The sequence below is a fragment of the Bos taurus genome, chromosome 29, assembly GCF_002263795.3.
Source record: "Bos taurus isolate L1 Dominette 01449 registration number 42190680 breed Hereford chromosome 29, ARS-UCD2.0, whole genome shotgun sequence".
Lineage (NCBI taxonomy): Eukaryota > Metazoa > Chordata > Mammalia > Artiodactyla > Bovidae > Bos > Bos taurus.
In genome coordinates, this window is record NC_037356.1 from 24049102 (window position 1) to 24066314 (window position 17213).

A 17213-nucleotide genomic window follows, 5' to 3' on the forward strand; every position below is an offset into this window, starting at 1 on the left:
GTAAGGCCTCCTCAGACAGTCATTTTGCTTTTTTGCATTTCTTTTCCATGGGGATGGTCTTGATCCCTGTCTCCTGTACAATGTCATGAACCTCCATCCATAGTTCATCAGGCACTCTATCAGATCCAGTCCCTTAAATCTATTTCTCACTTCCACTGTATAATCATAAGGGATTTGATTTAGGTCATACCTGAATGGTCTAGTGGTTTTCCCTACTTTCTTCAATTTAAGTCTGACCTGGCAATAAGGAGTTCATGATGTGAGCCACAGTCAGCTCCCAGTCTTGTTTTTGCTTACTGTATAGAGCTTCTCCATCTTTGGCTGCAAAGAATATAATCAATCTGATTTCGGTATTGACCATCTGGTGATGTCCATGTGTAGAGTCTTCTCTTGTGTTGCTGGAAGAGAGTGTTTGCTATGACCAGTGTGTTCTCTTGGCAAAACTCTATGATTTTAATCATAGCTGCTGGGCAACTCAAACCAAACCTCTAATCCTATTAGCTAAATCTTGGCTTATTTAACCAAAGGCAAAATCCAAATACAGATGAATTTAGTGCCCCAGAATTTCCTTTGTGCCCAGGAATCCTACTTGTCTTCTGATTTGGCCTATCACCCCAGACTCCATCTCTTTCACACTGCTTCCAGAAAGATGGCAGACTAGGTACCCTGAAAGTCTTTCCTACTTGAACCAACTAAAAAGCTGGATAAAATACACAAACCAAAGATTTTAAAAAGTCATCACAGGAGCTGATACAAAAGGAAGAAGTCATAGTGGCCAAAACAAACTCATGGCCAGGGATCTAGGGAGGCGAGTGAGCATCAAAGCTTCATGATGTCAGCCAAAACATGCAGCCTTTGGGCTCCCACCTTGACGGCTACAGAGGAGGCCAGGGAGACAGATAACAGGGTCTGCCCAAGAGGAGATGTCTTAAAGGAAATTCCTACATCAAGGTGGGGCCCGAAAGGGCTGTACCCTCAGCTTCAGAGTGAATGAAAAAGAAACAAGGCTTATACAGGCACAGAAGGAAGACCATCCAGTTCAGACTGTGGTCCTGGCTAAATAGAAATATCTTCCTTGAGAAATCTTAAGGAATTCTTTGCTGAGAATTCACCTGGCTGATCCCAGGTTTGCAGTCTAATTCTGAGTCATCCCCATGATCTGAAAAACCTTAAAGAGATCATACAATAGAAGTTACCCCTGAGTGGGCCTGCCAGAAGCATGCATAATGTGAACCCAGAACTCAGAAAATTGCCACATGTATCTAAGGACAAGCGGCTATAACCAGATGGGTGAGATCAGAGGCCTTGTTTTACCTGATCTTCCTCCTTCAAAAGCTACTACAAGCTCCATGCTCACGTTTCACTCCCAACAGATGCCTTCTGAACACACACTCCTCTTTTTCTCTCCTCTTACGTGCCCATGCTTCTTCTCACTATTATTGCCATCCTCTTACTGGCAGTATCTTCCTCTCTTTCTCCATCAGTCATTCCTCCTTTATATCTTTTGATTCTCTTTCTAATCCTTTCTCCCCCAACCATAAACTTTCTCAGTCATGATTCAACTTTCAGAATCTAAGCTTGAATTCCAGCTTTGCCATTCATTTTTCTTGGGAAAACTTACACAACCTTCTTGGAACTCCATCTTCTCCTGGATAGTGGGCTAATAAACCTGACTCAGGATTGCTGTAAGGATTAAAGAGAGGGGATCTAAAAATTTAAGCATTGTAACTAACACATAGTAAATGTTCAATAAATATTACCTAGTATCTTTCCAGCTTATTCCAGATCAGGGGTTGACAAACTAAAGCCCTTGGACCAAATCTGGCCCCACTTATTTTTGTATGGCCTGTGAGCTGAGAATGATTTTTATATTTTTCAGTGATTATAATTTTTAATTGAAGTATGGTTGATGTATAAGATATTATATGTTACAGGTGTACAATATAGTAATGAACAATTTTTAAAGGTTTATACTCCATTTTAAGTTATACAATATTGACTATATGCTCCTTGCTGTATAATAAGCTACCATGATATACTGTACAATAGCTCTTACCTCTTAATTCACTATCCCCATATTGTTCCTCCAGACCTCCCCACTAAAAACTGCAACCTTGTTCTCTATGAGTCTGCTTCTTTTTTGTTATATTCACTAGTTTGTTGTACTTTTTAGATTCCACATATAAGTGATATCAAACAGCATTTGCCTTTCGCGTATTTTTTCACTTAATATAATGCCCTCCAAGTCCCTTGCTGTGAATGGCACAATGTCACTCTTTTTTATGGCTGAGCAGAATTCCATTGTGTGTGCGCATGTCACCTGAGGCTGAGTGGCATCTTTCTTGGTCCAAAAATTTGGTAACAAGCTACAATATAATATGTATATGTACCACATCTTCTTTATCCATTCATCTGTTGATGGACACCAGGGTTGCTTACATAGCTTGTCAATTCTACATAAAACTGCGATGAACACTGGAGTGCATGTATCTTTTTGAATCAGTATTTTGGTTTCCTTTGGATATGTACCCAGGGACGGAATTGCTGGGTCATAAGGTAGTTCTACATTTAGTTTTTTGAGAAACCTCCATACTATCTTTCACAGTGGCTGCCTCAATTTATACTTCCACCAATAGTTTACAAAGTTTCTACTGTAAATGAAAACAATTCAACAAAGTATTATAATCATTTACATAGCTTCCCTTTACTATGGAGAAAACAGTAACATCTGCTACTTGCGTTCTTTTTGAAGACAGCCAATCTGACAGGTGTGAGGTAGTATCTCATTGTATGGTTTTGGTTTGCATTTCCCTGATGATTAGCAATGTTGAGTATCTTCATGTTACATTGATCAATTTCATTCAAGTGAAATAAAAATATACATCATGTTCTCAATTTTGCTTCTTGATCTACAAAAACTAAAATTTACTAACCAGCCCTTTACAAGAAAAGTTTGCCAGCTCCTCTTCTAGATTATCATGGGTTCCAAATTTTGCAGAGAAAATTGAAGTACTCAGTTTTCTAATTAAAATTCTATTCACGGTTTGAAAGAAATAGACTTATAAATCTTCTACAGGACCGGGGGTGTTTAGAAGGTGGATTAAACCACTGTCTGCTTGTAATCACCCACAATTAAATATCTTCTGCCTCACAAATGCCCATTTTACATAATAATGTTTTGAGGACAGAGCTCAATGCGGCTGCTAGATAATGTACAGCTAAAAAGACAAAAATGATATTCTGTGAAAAAAAAGAATGAGAACAAAAAGGGCACCATCAACTCCAGGATATGAAGAACCACAGTCACCTGAAGCTGAGTGGCATGTTTCTTGGTCCAAAAATTTGGTAGCAAGCTAAAATATAATTAACAGTATTGAGATCAAGCTGCTCCAGACAATATGAAATAATAGCTTCTACATGCCACAAGCTGGGAAAGCAAATAATTGCCTGCGTTTCACATTTCCACTATACTCTGATGTGAAAAGCTCTCAATTCTCAGTTTAGTTTCTCTCTTTACGAAAGCGCTCTTTCTCTCCTTTGCAGACAAAAAAAGACTTGGCCAAAAAACCTAGTTTGAAACAGAAAGACTGTCTTCAGCAGCACAATCTTTGAGTCCAAAATACAGCCCTACCTCCCAAACACTGACCTACCCCACCAATTTTCCCCTCGTACTATGGCTGATGGCAGGAGCCGTCACAGCTGCAGGTGGAATAGGACTAATGTATCATTTTCACTGTTACTAAAAGTCTTCCTTTTGCAGAGTATAATGTCTCTTAGGCCCGACCTAATTCTTTCTTCGCCCTAGGCTGGAACTCATGTCCACGACGGATTGGTATCATAACAACAGCACTAGCCATGTTTTCTATTTATTCAGCACCTTTCTTCACAAGGCTCAGGGCTTTTCATTATCAATCTAAATTTTATGAATATATATTATTAAAGCCCCTAATTGTCTACGTTTCTGGCTCTGCCACTCAATATGACATCTGTGGGGGTAGAAATGACTTCATCATTGCCTCCTCTTTGCCTAATACAGTGTCCAGCAAAGAGCAAATCCTCAAAAGATGCTTGTCAAGTGGATATGGAGAAGATGGAGAGATACAGAAGTAGAAGACTGAAGTTGTTAAAAGCAAACTTGCCTCCTTGACTATTTGAACTCAGGACCAGTTTTGAAATGAATCATGTATTAGAAATGTGATATAATGCCTTCCTGTGACAGTAATCTGTTCCTAACAACGGTGATTTTGCCCTTTCTGATTATTGGCAATTATTCTTGCATCCAGAATGCATTAGCTTATAAGCAGCAGTGACTCTGACCATATACCAGCTTGCAGTGTTACTAGTTTAATAGCCAATGGGAAAATTCCTTTTCCACTCCCAGGGAGGCTACAGTGATACATATTGCCTCTTTCTTCCAAACATTTTTCAAGCAAACATTTTGATACAGCTGAATAGCATCAAAGACGTAAATGGTTATGTTTACTATAGGTTGTCCTATTTCAAGAAAGAGTAAACCATTTTTATGGTAACATATTTCAGATGCCAAAGCTAAAAATGTTTCCATTATAGCAAATCACTCTGAGTTCCAGATCGGATGGACAAAAAAATGAAACATCACAAGTGAAGTTTAGATACCTACTTTTGCAGTCATCTTGGCCAAAAGCTCTTGTAAATCCATTATTCCTTGCACCAGGCTTAAGAAATCACTGCAAGTTGGGCAAGCTCAATAAAGAAAATATAAAATAAATGTTGATACTGTGCTAACAGAAGAAAATATATTTTTCAACCATAGTTGTTTGGTTATGTAGAAGGGTTTTCACTTTTCTGGTTAAGTTTGACTTCAAAATTGGAGTGAATGCACAAGGATTTCAGATCTAGATCTTTCCCTTTCATTAATAAAAATGAAATGAAAGGAAAGGAAAGACAGTATGTTTTAAACTGTATAACATTTTTAAATTTAAATTAAGCTCATTTTTATCAGGCCTAAAGAATTGTGAATTATCACAGAAGCAGCAAAAGTAAACTATCCAATTCAAGAAATTTTAAAAATAGTTTTTATACATGTATTTATATAGTTATATCAAGCATAACTTTCTGTATCAATCTACAGACTAAAAACTGCTCATGTTAACTTTTCTTAAAATTTTAATTCTATGAATTATACATAAACTTTTTAAAAAGTTTTAAAAATTCAAAGACAGAAGTATTTAGGGTACATAAGATCTCTCACTAACCCCACCACCTCATAAGTCAACAATGTAAATAGTTTGTGTATATCCTTCCTGACAGCTTCTCTCATATTATCAACAAGTTATATTACATAATTCTGAAATGCTTTAAGTTGCTACTTACTGCGATTCAGGTTTGGACACTGTGTTATATATCCATTTGGCATGAAGATGATTTTCCCATCTTGGATAATCCCCTTGATAAAAGAAGAGAGAGGTGGCAATCACTATTACACATATCAATTCAAATGGCCCCTGTCACATGCTCTCTACAGGGAAGATTTTTTTTTTTTTTTGGAAGATTTTTTTTTATTTAACATGACTGATAACCTCATTCAGAAGCTGAGTTGGTCACAATGACCTACTGCAACTCATGCTCTTCCAGAAATCTCAAAATGTCCATTCATCTTGAGAAAGCTACAATTACTTACTACTGATTTATGCTAATGATATCATAGAACTAAGGATCCATCAGTCAATGTTTTTAAGCTGTCCCTCTAAAAAGGCACTGATGCAATAAAAATTCTCCTCAATGCCCTAGTCATCTTAAAACATTAAATATTGCTGATTTCCAGGATTATCTTAGGTGGGGGAAAGAGACAATAGGAACATATTAGACTAAAATGCTCTGCTGATTCATTTAATCAAGGAAATAATATTAGACTTGGGGAAAACTAAGAACCTTGCTCTCAGCTAATTGAATAACATGAGTCTTTGCTGGTGAGTCTTAAGATTTGTTCAACATCTCACTGTGGATGAAAGGAGGTCTTTTAATTTTCCAATATATCTAGAAGAACAGCCCTAATTTAAGAAAGTCATTGGGGCTGTCATCTCTCAATGAAAATATTGACATAGCTTTTGGACTTTTCATGTTGAATTTCAAGATTCTCTTTCTAGGGTATTTTTTCCCTGGTTTGATGGAAGAGATATTACAGAACAGATGGAACATGTAGAAGCTGGTTCAGTACACCGAGCTTAATCTATAAATAAAATATAGGCTTATGATAGTGTGGCAAGTCTTTCAGAGGGAGTAAAGTTTAACATTTATGTGCTTATCCTCTGAACAGCAAAAGGTAATCAGCAAATGCTGTTTCTGCTTATTATTTCAAGATAAAATATTAATTGGAAATGTTAATAGAAACAACAGGGTCAAAAGGCCTCTTCCTCAAAACGAGATACCTTTATTAATCTCTTCCTCTTTGAGGATGATGCAGTGTCTGTGATTACCAGAGCAGACAGCCTCACCATGGGAAGGAGGTCCCTGCCACAGTTCTTCAAAATGAATTTGCCATGTCTTGCAAGGGAATTCCAGGGAGTAATTAATAGAGCACAATCTAAGTCAATCAGCTTCTTCCTGGCACAGTATTGCACAGTTTTTCAAAGCAAATTATCTCCTTTAAGAGGCCAGGGCACCTTTCAAGCATGTTTGAGGAATCTGAGAAAAGCATGGGATTGTCAGTCAGCGGTTTATCTGTAGCTAACTGGGTTTACTTAGGAAGTCAACCATCTTCTCTGAGCTTCAGTCACTTGATCTAGAAAAAAAGAAGTGCTGTATGCAAAAGCTGCAGAACCTTCCAGCACTTAAGTGCTGGGTCAATGAAATCTTTGTCCAAACTGAAATGGTCACAATTTAGATCTGTGTGCTTTTGCTAATTTTCAAGATAAAAGAAAAAATCAGTCAAGAGTAAATCAAAGCTATAGATTTCCATCATAGAACAGACCATCAGAGAGATATAATATCACATTAGAAAATATCTGTCTAAATAGGCTAAACATGGATGAAGTAGAGTGACTATCTAGGTCTGCCTGGGATTTAGAGATTTGGGTGCTAAAACTGAGACTCCCAGGCAAACCAGGACAGTTGATCACCCTCAGTGATGCAAAAGTAGAGAAAATACTTATACTAGGAAAGGGCTGGGTCTATTACCTGCTGGACAGAAAAGCCTAAATCGTTCTTATTTTTATTAGCCATGAAAAAGACCCTTGGAAACCTAGAATATATTTGTCATCATATTATCTTTGCCAAAAGAAATGGAAAATCCATTTGAAAGGATATTCCTTTTGCTTATCCTGTAGCAATGTATATTATACACAGCAGTATTCTTTTTGGCTTTTTTTTTTTTTTTTGTCACATAGTTGCTTTACAATATTGGGTTATTTTCTGCTGTATAGTGAACTGGCCCTTTTATTTCAATGACTGACTGATTTTGCATTTTAAAATTACTAATTGTTTCTCCCACACTTTCTTCTTCCTGCATCCCTCCTCATTTCTCTTTCTACTAGTAATCTCAGGCACACACATGTGTGTTACACAGATCATTAGATGAAGGTCAATGGTGTTGACCTGAACAAAAATGGAAATAAGAACGGACAGATCTTTGATCCCCATCAGCACAAAACCTCAAGGCACTTCATATTTTTTTCTAAAAAAAATAAAAAGGTCATGAGGGTCAGCCCACATACTGGCTTAAAATGTTTTCTTACCAAATGAATCAAGATGGGAATGCTAATTTGTTTGAATAGTTATAATTCCAGTCTGGATTAAAAAGAAAGGCGGAATATACTGTACAAATACCAACTGTAACCCAAAGAAGAGTGAGTGTATGCATTTACCTATAAATACATATCGATGTATATATCCCAGGACCTTCTCATAATAAGAACCAAAAGGTCTTGCACTGAACTGTCATATGGACTAGCGTCATCCCTCAGTAGTTGGAAGGTAATTCTGGGACCTCCTTTTCCCCCTACCCATCAGGGATACAAAAATTTGCAGAAATGCCATAATACAGTATGATTTCTGTATACACAGGCTCAGCATGCATGGAATCAACCAACTGCGGGTCAAAATTGTTTGATTCTGAAGATGTGGAAATGGCAGATAGCAGGCGGATTTTATTTATTTCCTGGACATTTGTCAATAAAGGAAGCATTTGCTAGGCACTTAGTTTTCTTTAGAAAACAGAATTGTATAAAGCATAAAACAACAAACAAAAAGAAGGTGATCGGCCTTATCTCTCTCAGAAAAATCATCTTTGAGGATTTCTAAAGATGAAAGCATACCTTAAAACATAGCAACTTCTCCCCCAAAAAGGTGAAATAAGGGATAAAAAGATAGAAATTCTATTATTTTTCTTCATTTAACTTCAAATGTATCTATACTTAACTGGAAAAAAGAAACTCTGGCTGAGCCTGTACCAGCAGACCTCCTTTGATCTCATTTTTTAAGACTATGCTTTATTTCATACCATTGACCATGGCAGTATTTCTCAAAATGCCAACTTCTTAAGAATCACATTGAGTATTTAACATTCAGATTCCTGGCTCAATGTCAGATTCTGTTTCAGGGGAGTCAGGGTGGGCCCGGATTCATCATTTTCAAAAGCTGTCCCAGAGGATTCTCACAAAAAGTCAAAGAGCCCCACTTTGAAAAACACTGCTCTGTTGTCCCTGGGAAAGGAACTGGCAATCCATCCCAGTACTCTTGCCTGGAAAATCCCATGGACAGAGGAGCCTGGCAGGCTACAGTCCATAGCATCACAAAGAATCGGACAAGACTGAGCTACTGAACGTGCTCCCTGTTGTCAATCATTTGGATTTCCTAGAGCAATATTTTGGAGAAGGCAATGGCACCCCACTCCAGTACTCTTGCCTGGCAAATCCCATGGATGGAGGAGCCTGGTGGGCTGCAGTCCATGGGGTCGCTAAGAGTCGGACACGACTGAGAGACTTCACTTTCACTTTTCACTTTCACGCATTGGAGAAGGAAATGGCAACCCACTCCAGTGTTCTTGCCTGGAGAATCCCAGGGACGTGGGAGCCTGGTGGGCTGCCGTCTATGGGGTTGCATAGAGTCGGACACGACTGAAGCAACTTAGCAGCAGCAGCAGCAGAGCAATATTTACTCCTTACACAATGGTGAAGGTAGTATTAACATCCAGTACACTAACAGAGTAAAATATTACTATCTGGAACTGAATGGCAACCAACCAAATTACTAAATTGGAAACACCATGAAGGACAAAACATAGGCTTTCACCTCAGCATCCCCTGCAATTCCCATCATAGTATATTCCACAAAGTAGTCACAATCAACACCTTACCTATATAAAATGCTTAAAAACTATGAAGTATATAATTGTAGGCGAGCAAAACTTGCCACTTGAAATGTGGCAAATGTGGAATGTAAGATTAGACCTGAAAAAAATCAAAGCCCAAAAGACACAGAAAGAAACTTTGACCTTCACCCTAACTACCTAAAACAATCAAGACAGAAGGTCTGTTCCCAGAAGAGAGCTATTACCAGAGCTCTCTGCCAGGAATATGAGCCAGGTGTGGTGGAGAGACAAGATCAGCATGCACTCTGCACCCACTGTCTCTGCAGGTCCAGTAAACATTTATCTACTGAAATTTGCTCTGCCATCTCCATCTCCATATGAATTGTCTACCTCCCCCTTGCAATCCCAAAGTTCTACCACCACATCCAGGTAGTCTTAGCTGAAAATGGTATTTAAGGTGAGGTATTTCAGCCACTTATGGTAAGCTACTCAGTTTTCCTGGATCTCGGCCATGTACACATGTTGTTGAAATCTGTTTTGAGTATCTACTAACTGGTCTCACATCAGTTTAATTCTTAGACTCACCAGAAAAACCTAGGAGAGAAGAGGAATAAGTTTCTTCCTCCCTGACACAATCAGTTCAGTTCAGTCGCTCAGTCATGTCCAAATCTTTGCGACCCCATGAATTGCAGCACGCCAGGCCTTCCTGTCCATCACCAACTCCCGGAGTTCACCCAAACTCATGTCCATTGAGTCAGTGATGCCATCCAGCCATCTCATCCTCTGTCATCCCCTTCTCCTCCTGCCCCCAATCCCTCCCAGGATCAGAGTCTTTTCCAATGAGTCAACTCTTCACATGAGGTGGCCAAAGTACTGGAGTTTCAGCTTTAGCATCATTCCTTCCAAAGAACACCCAGGACTGATCTCCTTCAGAATGGACTGGTTGGATCTCCTTGCAGTCCAAGGGACTCTCAAGAGTCTTCTCCAACACCACAATTCAAAAGCATCAATTCTTCGGTGCTTAGCCTTCTTCACAGTCCAACTCTCACATCCATACATGACCACAGGAAAAACCATAGCCTTGACTAGACAGACCTTTGTTGGCAAAGTAATGTCTCTGCTTTTGAATATGCTATCTAGGCTTGTCATAACTTTCCTTCCAAGGAGTGTCTTTTAATTTCATGGCTGCAGTTAACATCTGCAGTGATTTTGGAGCCCAAAAAAACAAAGTCTGACACTGTTTCCACTCTTTCCCCATCTATTTCCCATGAAGTGATGGGACCAGATGCCATGATCTTCATTTTCTGAATGTTGAGCTTTAAGCCAATATTTTCACTCTGTTCTTTCACTTTAATCAAGAGGCTTTTTAGTTCCTCTTCACTTTCTGCCATAAGGGTGGTGTCATCTGCATATCTGAGGTTATTGATATTTCTCCCGGCAATCTTGATTCCAGCTTTTGTTTCTTCCAGTCCAGCGTTTCTCATGATGTACTCTGCATATAAGTTAAATAAACAGGGTGACAATATACACCTTTTGACGTACTTGACTTACTCCTTTTCCTATTTGGAACCAGTCTGTTGTTCCATATCCAGTTCTAACTGTTGCTTCCTGACCTGCATATAGGTTTCTCAAGAGGCAGATCATGTGGTCTGGTATTCCCATCTGTTTCAGAATTTTCCACAGTTTATTATGATCCACACAGTCCAAGGCTTTGACATAGTCAATAAAGCAGAAATAGATGTTTTTCTGGAATTCTCTTGCTTTTTTGATGATCCAGCGGATGTTGGCAATTTGCTCTCTGTTCCTCTGCCTTTTCTAAAACCAGCTTGAACATCTGGAAGTTCACAGTTCATGTATTGCTGAAGCCTGGCTTGCACAATATTAAACTATAAATTTATAGCTCTTAAGAGTCTGTGAAAATCATATGGAATGCTAGTTGTTAAACTAGGGGTACATACCAGAATTTTAGAGGAGGGTGAGGGAGTACAATTTTCTATAAAATTTTTAAATGGCCCTGAGGTGATTTTGATATGCCTGATGAAAACTACTGATCTAGGGACTGATCACCTGGTCATTAGACCTATGAAAAATCTAAAAGCTCTGATATTTTAATTAGCTTTTCTAAAGGATACTGTTGGATGGCATCACCAACTCAATGGACATGACTTTGAGCAAACTCCGGGAAACGGTGAAGGACAGGGAAGCCTGGCATGCTGCAGTCCTGAGGTTGCAAAGAGTTGGACCTGACTTAGTGACTCAACAAGAACAACAAAAGGACACCTTAATCTTGGGCCATCAACTACAGGTCTGCTAACCTCAGACCAGTTCTGGTCCACTATCAGTTCACTTCAGTGCAGCCGGTCAGTTTTGCCCATCTCTTTGTGACCCCATGGACTGCAGCACGCCAGGCCTCCCTGTCCATCACCAACTCCTGGAGCTTGCTCAAATTCATGTCCATCAAGTCGGTGATGCCATCCAACCATCTCATTCTCTGTTGTCCCCTTCTCCTCCTGTCTTCAATCTTCCCCAGCATCAGGGTTTTTTCCAATGAGTCAGTTCTTCACATCAGGTGGCCAAAATATTGGAGCTTCAGCATCAGTCCTTCCCATGAATATTCAGGGTTGATTTCCTTTAGGATGGACTGACTGGATCTCCTTGCAGTCCAAGGGACTCTCAAGAGTCTTCTCCAACACCACAGTTCACAGTGTAAATAAAATCATTTGAGAAAGTCTCCTAGTTACGTGGACTCACAAGATGGTGCTACAAGGTAGTCCTGTTCTCAAAATAAGGTTCTAGAGCACCGAATGAGCTCCCTGTGTCACACAGCAAATTCCCACTGGCCACCCACCTCAGAGCTCCACAATATTGTGTCAGCTCCTGATGTATGACAGGAGCTGACACAACATTGTGGAGAAATAATCCTCCAATTTAAAAAAAAAAAAGGAAAAACAAGATGAAAAAAAAATTTTTTTTAAATGAGGTTCTATCTTAATTGCCTTCATGGAGAGATACTATTCAACTGTCCATAATGAGTTATTTGCATTCGATGCTAACAGTCAGCTGAAACAGTTTTTCAGTGCTGGAAAACTAGGGTCCTTTTAGGTAGCCTAACATTCTCCCCTGCAACCTTATTTACACTATTAACTTGCTAAACCATCCCATTTCTTGTTGTTAGTACAGTGCTAAATCTCAGCCACTCTGGGGCTCTAAATAAATCCCTAAGGGGCAGAGCCCAAATTAATGAGCTTTGACCATTAGTACCATGGAAAGAGAAAATGGATCTTTCTTCCTCTTTGTTACATCCACCTGTTGCCACCTTCTTCATATTCCTGCACTCAGCTCACCAGGTACTGAAAAATAAATTTGCACCAGGAAGGTGATATGTTATGGGTTTGTTTTTTTGTTTTTTGGTCTAGGGCACTAATGCCCATTATTTCCATTGTTCCAAGAACATTTCTCATTTCACACTAAAAAATACAGGGAGATGCAGAAAAAGAGTTAGAAAAATTATGCCATTATTAGCCTCTTCTGTGTGGAATAAGGAAGATTAGGCAAGCCCTTCCAACACTTGGAGCTTTCCGATACAAATGAAAGCAGCTTTGCCGCCAAACAAATGCTAATTCTTCTTTAACACTCTTATTTCCCTGTAGATCTCTGTTTACACTGAAGAAAATGGTTTCCTTTTTTGTAGGCTAAAACACTGAAACAAATTGCTTTGAAAGGGAAAGGAAAAGGGAGTGGGGAAGAGTTCCTGGCAGGCATGTAAATATATGGATGAAGATGTGGTCTGTTTATAAACTGGCAAGGACCCAAGCTTTGGCAACAGGCTAACAAAAAGTAAGACTTGCGAAACTGACAAGGAGGGTTTTCAAAATGCAGCCAATTATGTATTTCTGCCTTGAAGACAGTTAATAAAATATTCCAGCTTGCATAAAAGCCAAGACAGACACTTGTCGACTTCCATTACAATCAATAAAAACTGTCAGCTCATTAGCATATCATTAGCTTTCCTGCTGTTTCCAAAGATTTAATGCACAGAAATATTAATCTACAAATATATGATTCCCTGGCTGTGTGACTTTGACTTTCTGCATGAAAGGAAAAAATAAGAATTAGAGATGGGAGGAATTCAGTATAGCTTCTTTTTCTATGTGCCTATAAACATATGCTTACCATCTGTGGAATTATGGGAACCAGCTGAGGTAGAAAACAACAGCTGTGGCAGAAAAAAAAATAATAATCAATTTCACTTCCCCGTGACAGCTCAGCTGTTAAGGAGACAGTGAAGTCCAGGTAAGGGAAAGGTTTCAGACCTAAATTCACCAGACACAGAGACACAGTCTGAGAGAATAGTTCTAACTGTGAATGGCTTTGGGATCAGAATTCTCCCTGAGAGTTCAGCTATTTCGAAACTGTCAGAACAACCAAACCTCTGAAGCACTGTGATTCACCTAAGCTTGTTTTTTTCTTTACCCTCTGAAATAGTGACAGCATAATCAGCTTAGTACGCATCAAAGGGAAATTGAGCGGTAGGCAACCACCTTGATAATGAAAATCTACGACAATCAGTAGATTCAGATAAGCCTATCATTACTGGCCAACTGCTTTCTCAAATGGATGCTGTTTTGAAGTGAAGAATTCTGCAGCTTGTGTTCTGTGTCTCTGACAGGCAGTGACTAACACTAGAGGTTTATGTGCAAAACACCAAGCAAATGATTCCATCCTCTGCTGTTTCATCAGCAACAGTTTATTGCACTATTCCTAAGGATGCACCAGGAACCAGAAAAAAGCTTGACAGTTTTACCTTTTACTTTGCCTATGAAGTGACCATTCATATTTAAAATAAAGAACACCACAGTTTTAGCCTGAAAACATCATAAGAATTTTAGTTCTGGAACCAAAACACAGGTGTGATTCTTGGATCCAGGAGGCAGTTTCTACACGATATATATTAAAAGCCTGAGAAGTCACCTGAGAAATGAATGCCTCTTTTATAGGAAGATTTTTTGACACTGAAACTATCAGGATAATTTCTGTAATGAGACATTGGCTTATATCCCCTGTCCTAGCCATCTCACCTCACCAAAGGGTGGGCTTAACACACTCTGGTGTACAGGACACTACGGGGGAGATGAGTTTTCAAAGGTTTCCTTCTAAAGAGCTACTGGATGGAGCTACTCATTCTAGGGAATAAGGAGAATCACAATGCTCCCTAGGAAGATGAGGTGTGTGGAACTGCCACCTCCTTTTGGTGCTTATCACTGGGACCGCCTATTCTGGGTTGGAGCTAAGGAAGAGGATAAGTTTGTCTTCTCCATGGGACATGGTATACTTAAGTGAAATACTCCACCATCTAACACAGTGACATAGTAAGCAAGCCCCTAAAAACATCTGTTGCATGAATGAGCGAAAATCTTGAGGAAACAAAAAAAAGTTCTAAGTTTTGATCTCATTTCACTCACTTGTAAACTATGTGACACACATGTTGCTTCGTCTTTCTGAGTATCCTTGCCTCATTTATACACTAGGGGTAACACAGTCAACCCTTTGTACCTGCAGATGCCTGATCCACGGGATATATGAAGGGCCAACTACACTCTGTCATTTTATATAAGGGAGTTGAGCGTCCGTGGAGTTTGGTATATCCACAGAGGGTCTTAGAAACAGGCTACAGAGGGATGATTACATTACTATTTAATTAGCATTCTCTGAAGGTGAAATGTAACTAACTGAGGTCATACAGGTATGGCCAGACAAGGTCTACAACAGAGAAAGCAGTCAATAACCATTGGTACTCTATTCCTCATCCCCACAACCCACCTCTGCAGGAAAATGATTGTCTAGATCTATGAAGAGCCTCTGTGTTTTCTGTCTGTAACAGGTTTTGGGGATCTTAAGCAAGGATTCCTTATATCTACAGAGAATCACACACATCAAGCTGGAACAGACATAGGATACACTCTTCTCCCTCTCTTAATGATGAGCTCCCAACTGAAACAAAAGTCCCTAAATGGTAGAAAAAATACCTATTATGACTACAGAATAGACTTAAGCATACAAGGAACATTAAATACATAAGGGGAAGGGTATGCATGTTGGAAACCTACTGTGTGTCAGGTGCTTTTAATATATATTCTTATCTAACCTGCATTACCTTTACGAGAGACATCTTTGCACTTTACGAATAAGAAGTCCGATTCACAGCTTGTGCATTTACTCATTCATGTTAAGAGTACACCATCTGCCAACTATGGACCTGGTATATCTGAACCACTTGCTGAATAAAATAGAGTTCTGATCTTGTTAAATCTCAGAATCTAGATATAGTGATCAATAATAAACAAGTAAACCCTCATAACCCTCATATACATTATTTAGGATCAACTACCTAATTTCAGAGTCCCTTATTCAAAACATTATTGAAGACTTGGAGATGGCAATAGCAGAAGCATTAAACCAACCATGGAATGTCACTGGCTAACTGCTCATGAAACCACCCCTATGCTTTCAAACTGTACTAAGAGTGAAGAGGAGTTGAAGTTGCAGTGAGATGGTAGGTATACCCGCACATGCCTTGGATTCAAATGCTTCCAACTATGACTTCATTCCTTTTTCTTTCTGTCCTCTGACTGCTTCATTACAATTATTTTCAAGTTCAGTGATTGTTTTCTTCTTCCTGCTCAAACCTGCTGGTCAATCCTTCTAATCCGTATTTCAAATGTACTTATCAGTTGCAGGATATCTATTTGGTTCCTTTTTATACTTTCTGTTTAATGATATTCTCTTTTGTTCATACAAAATTTTCCTCACTTCCTTAAACTTTTAGGCCACATTTTCCTTTAGTTTTTTGAACACATTTAAGGCAGTTATTTTCAAGTTTCCATCTACTAAATCCAATATTTGGACTTCCTCCAGAATGGCTTCTATTTATTTTGTTTATTTGAATGGCAGTACCTTTCTGATTCATCTCAAGACTGAACAACTGAATATTGTAATGACTCTGAAAATCAGTCTCTCCCTTCCCCGGGATCTCCTGTTTTTTTGTTTTTTGTTTTTTTTTTTTCTGTTCTTTTCATTTGTCTTTGTCTATTGTTGAATTGCTGCAGTAATCTATTTGTTTAGGAGTTTATCTATTTTCACAGAGACTGTATTCCTTATTATTTGGTTGGTGAAAAAGTAATTGTGGTTTCAGATGGTGAATTTTAAATCATTATAACTAGGCTCAAACACATCTTTATTAATCAAAATAGGAACTATTAGAATCAACACATTTTTGCCAATGAGAAGTAAGTTTGATTATTCTTGTAGCATAAAATCCATGCTTCGGGATTTGATGGACTCTTGGTCTGTGTCCCGCTGGTTGTGGAAACCTTTTCCCTGCAAAAAGTTGTCAAGATGCTTGAAGAAGTAGCAGTCATTTGGTGAGAAGTCAGGCGAATATGGCAGATGAAGCAAAACTTTGTAGCCCAATTCATTCAACTTTTCAAGTGTTGGTTGTGCGACATGTGGTCGGCAGTTGTTGTGGAGAATTGGGCCCTTTATGTTGCCCAGTGCTGGCTGGAGGTGTTCCAGGTTTCAGTGCATCTCATCAGTTTGCTAAGCATACTTCTCAGATGTAATGATTTCACTGGGATTCAGAAAGCTGTAGTGGATCAGATAGGCACCAAACCACCAAACAGTGCCCCTGACCTTTTTTGGTGCAATTTTGGCTTTGACATGTGCTTTGGGGATTCTTCTTTGTCCAATCACTGAGCTGATCATTTCCAGTTGTCGTATAAAATCCATTTTTCATTGCATGTCACAATTCTATTGAGAAATGGTTTCTTGTTGCATAGAATGAGAGAAGACACTTCAAAATGACAATTTTTTAGTTTTCGGTCAGCTCACGAGGCACCCATTTATTCAGTTTCCTCACCTTTCCAATTTT

At 38.9% G+C, this 17213-nt stretch overlaps 1 protein-coding gene across 2 annotated transcripts in view; it reads right to left on the reverse strand.

Moving 5' to 3' along the window:
• The window catches only part of NELL1 (neural EGFL like 1), a 1045899-nt gene that overhangs the window by 793310 nt on the left and 235376 nt on the right, over positions 1-17213 (reverse strand). For both annotated transcript variants that reach the window (XM_024987478.2, XM_024987479.2), the window contains exons 6-7: positions 5353-5425; positions 4640-4722 (exon numbers count right to left, since the gene is read on the reverse strand). In XM_024987478.2, coding sequence (XP_024843246.1) covers positions 4640-4722; positions 5353-5425 — 156 coding nt within the window. The remainder of the gene's footprint in view (positions 1-4639; positions 4723-5352; positions 5426-17213) is intronic.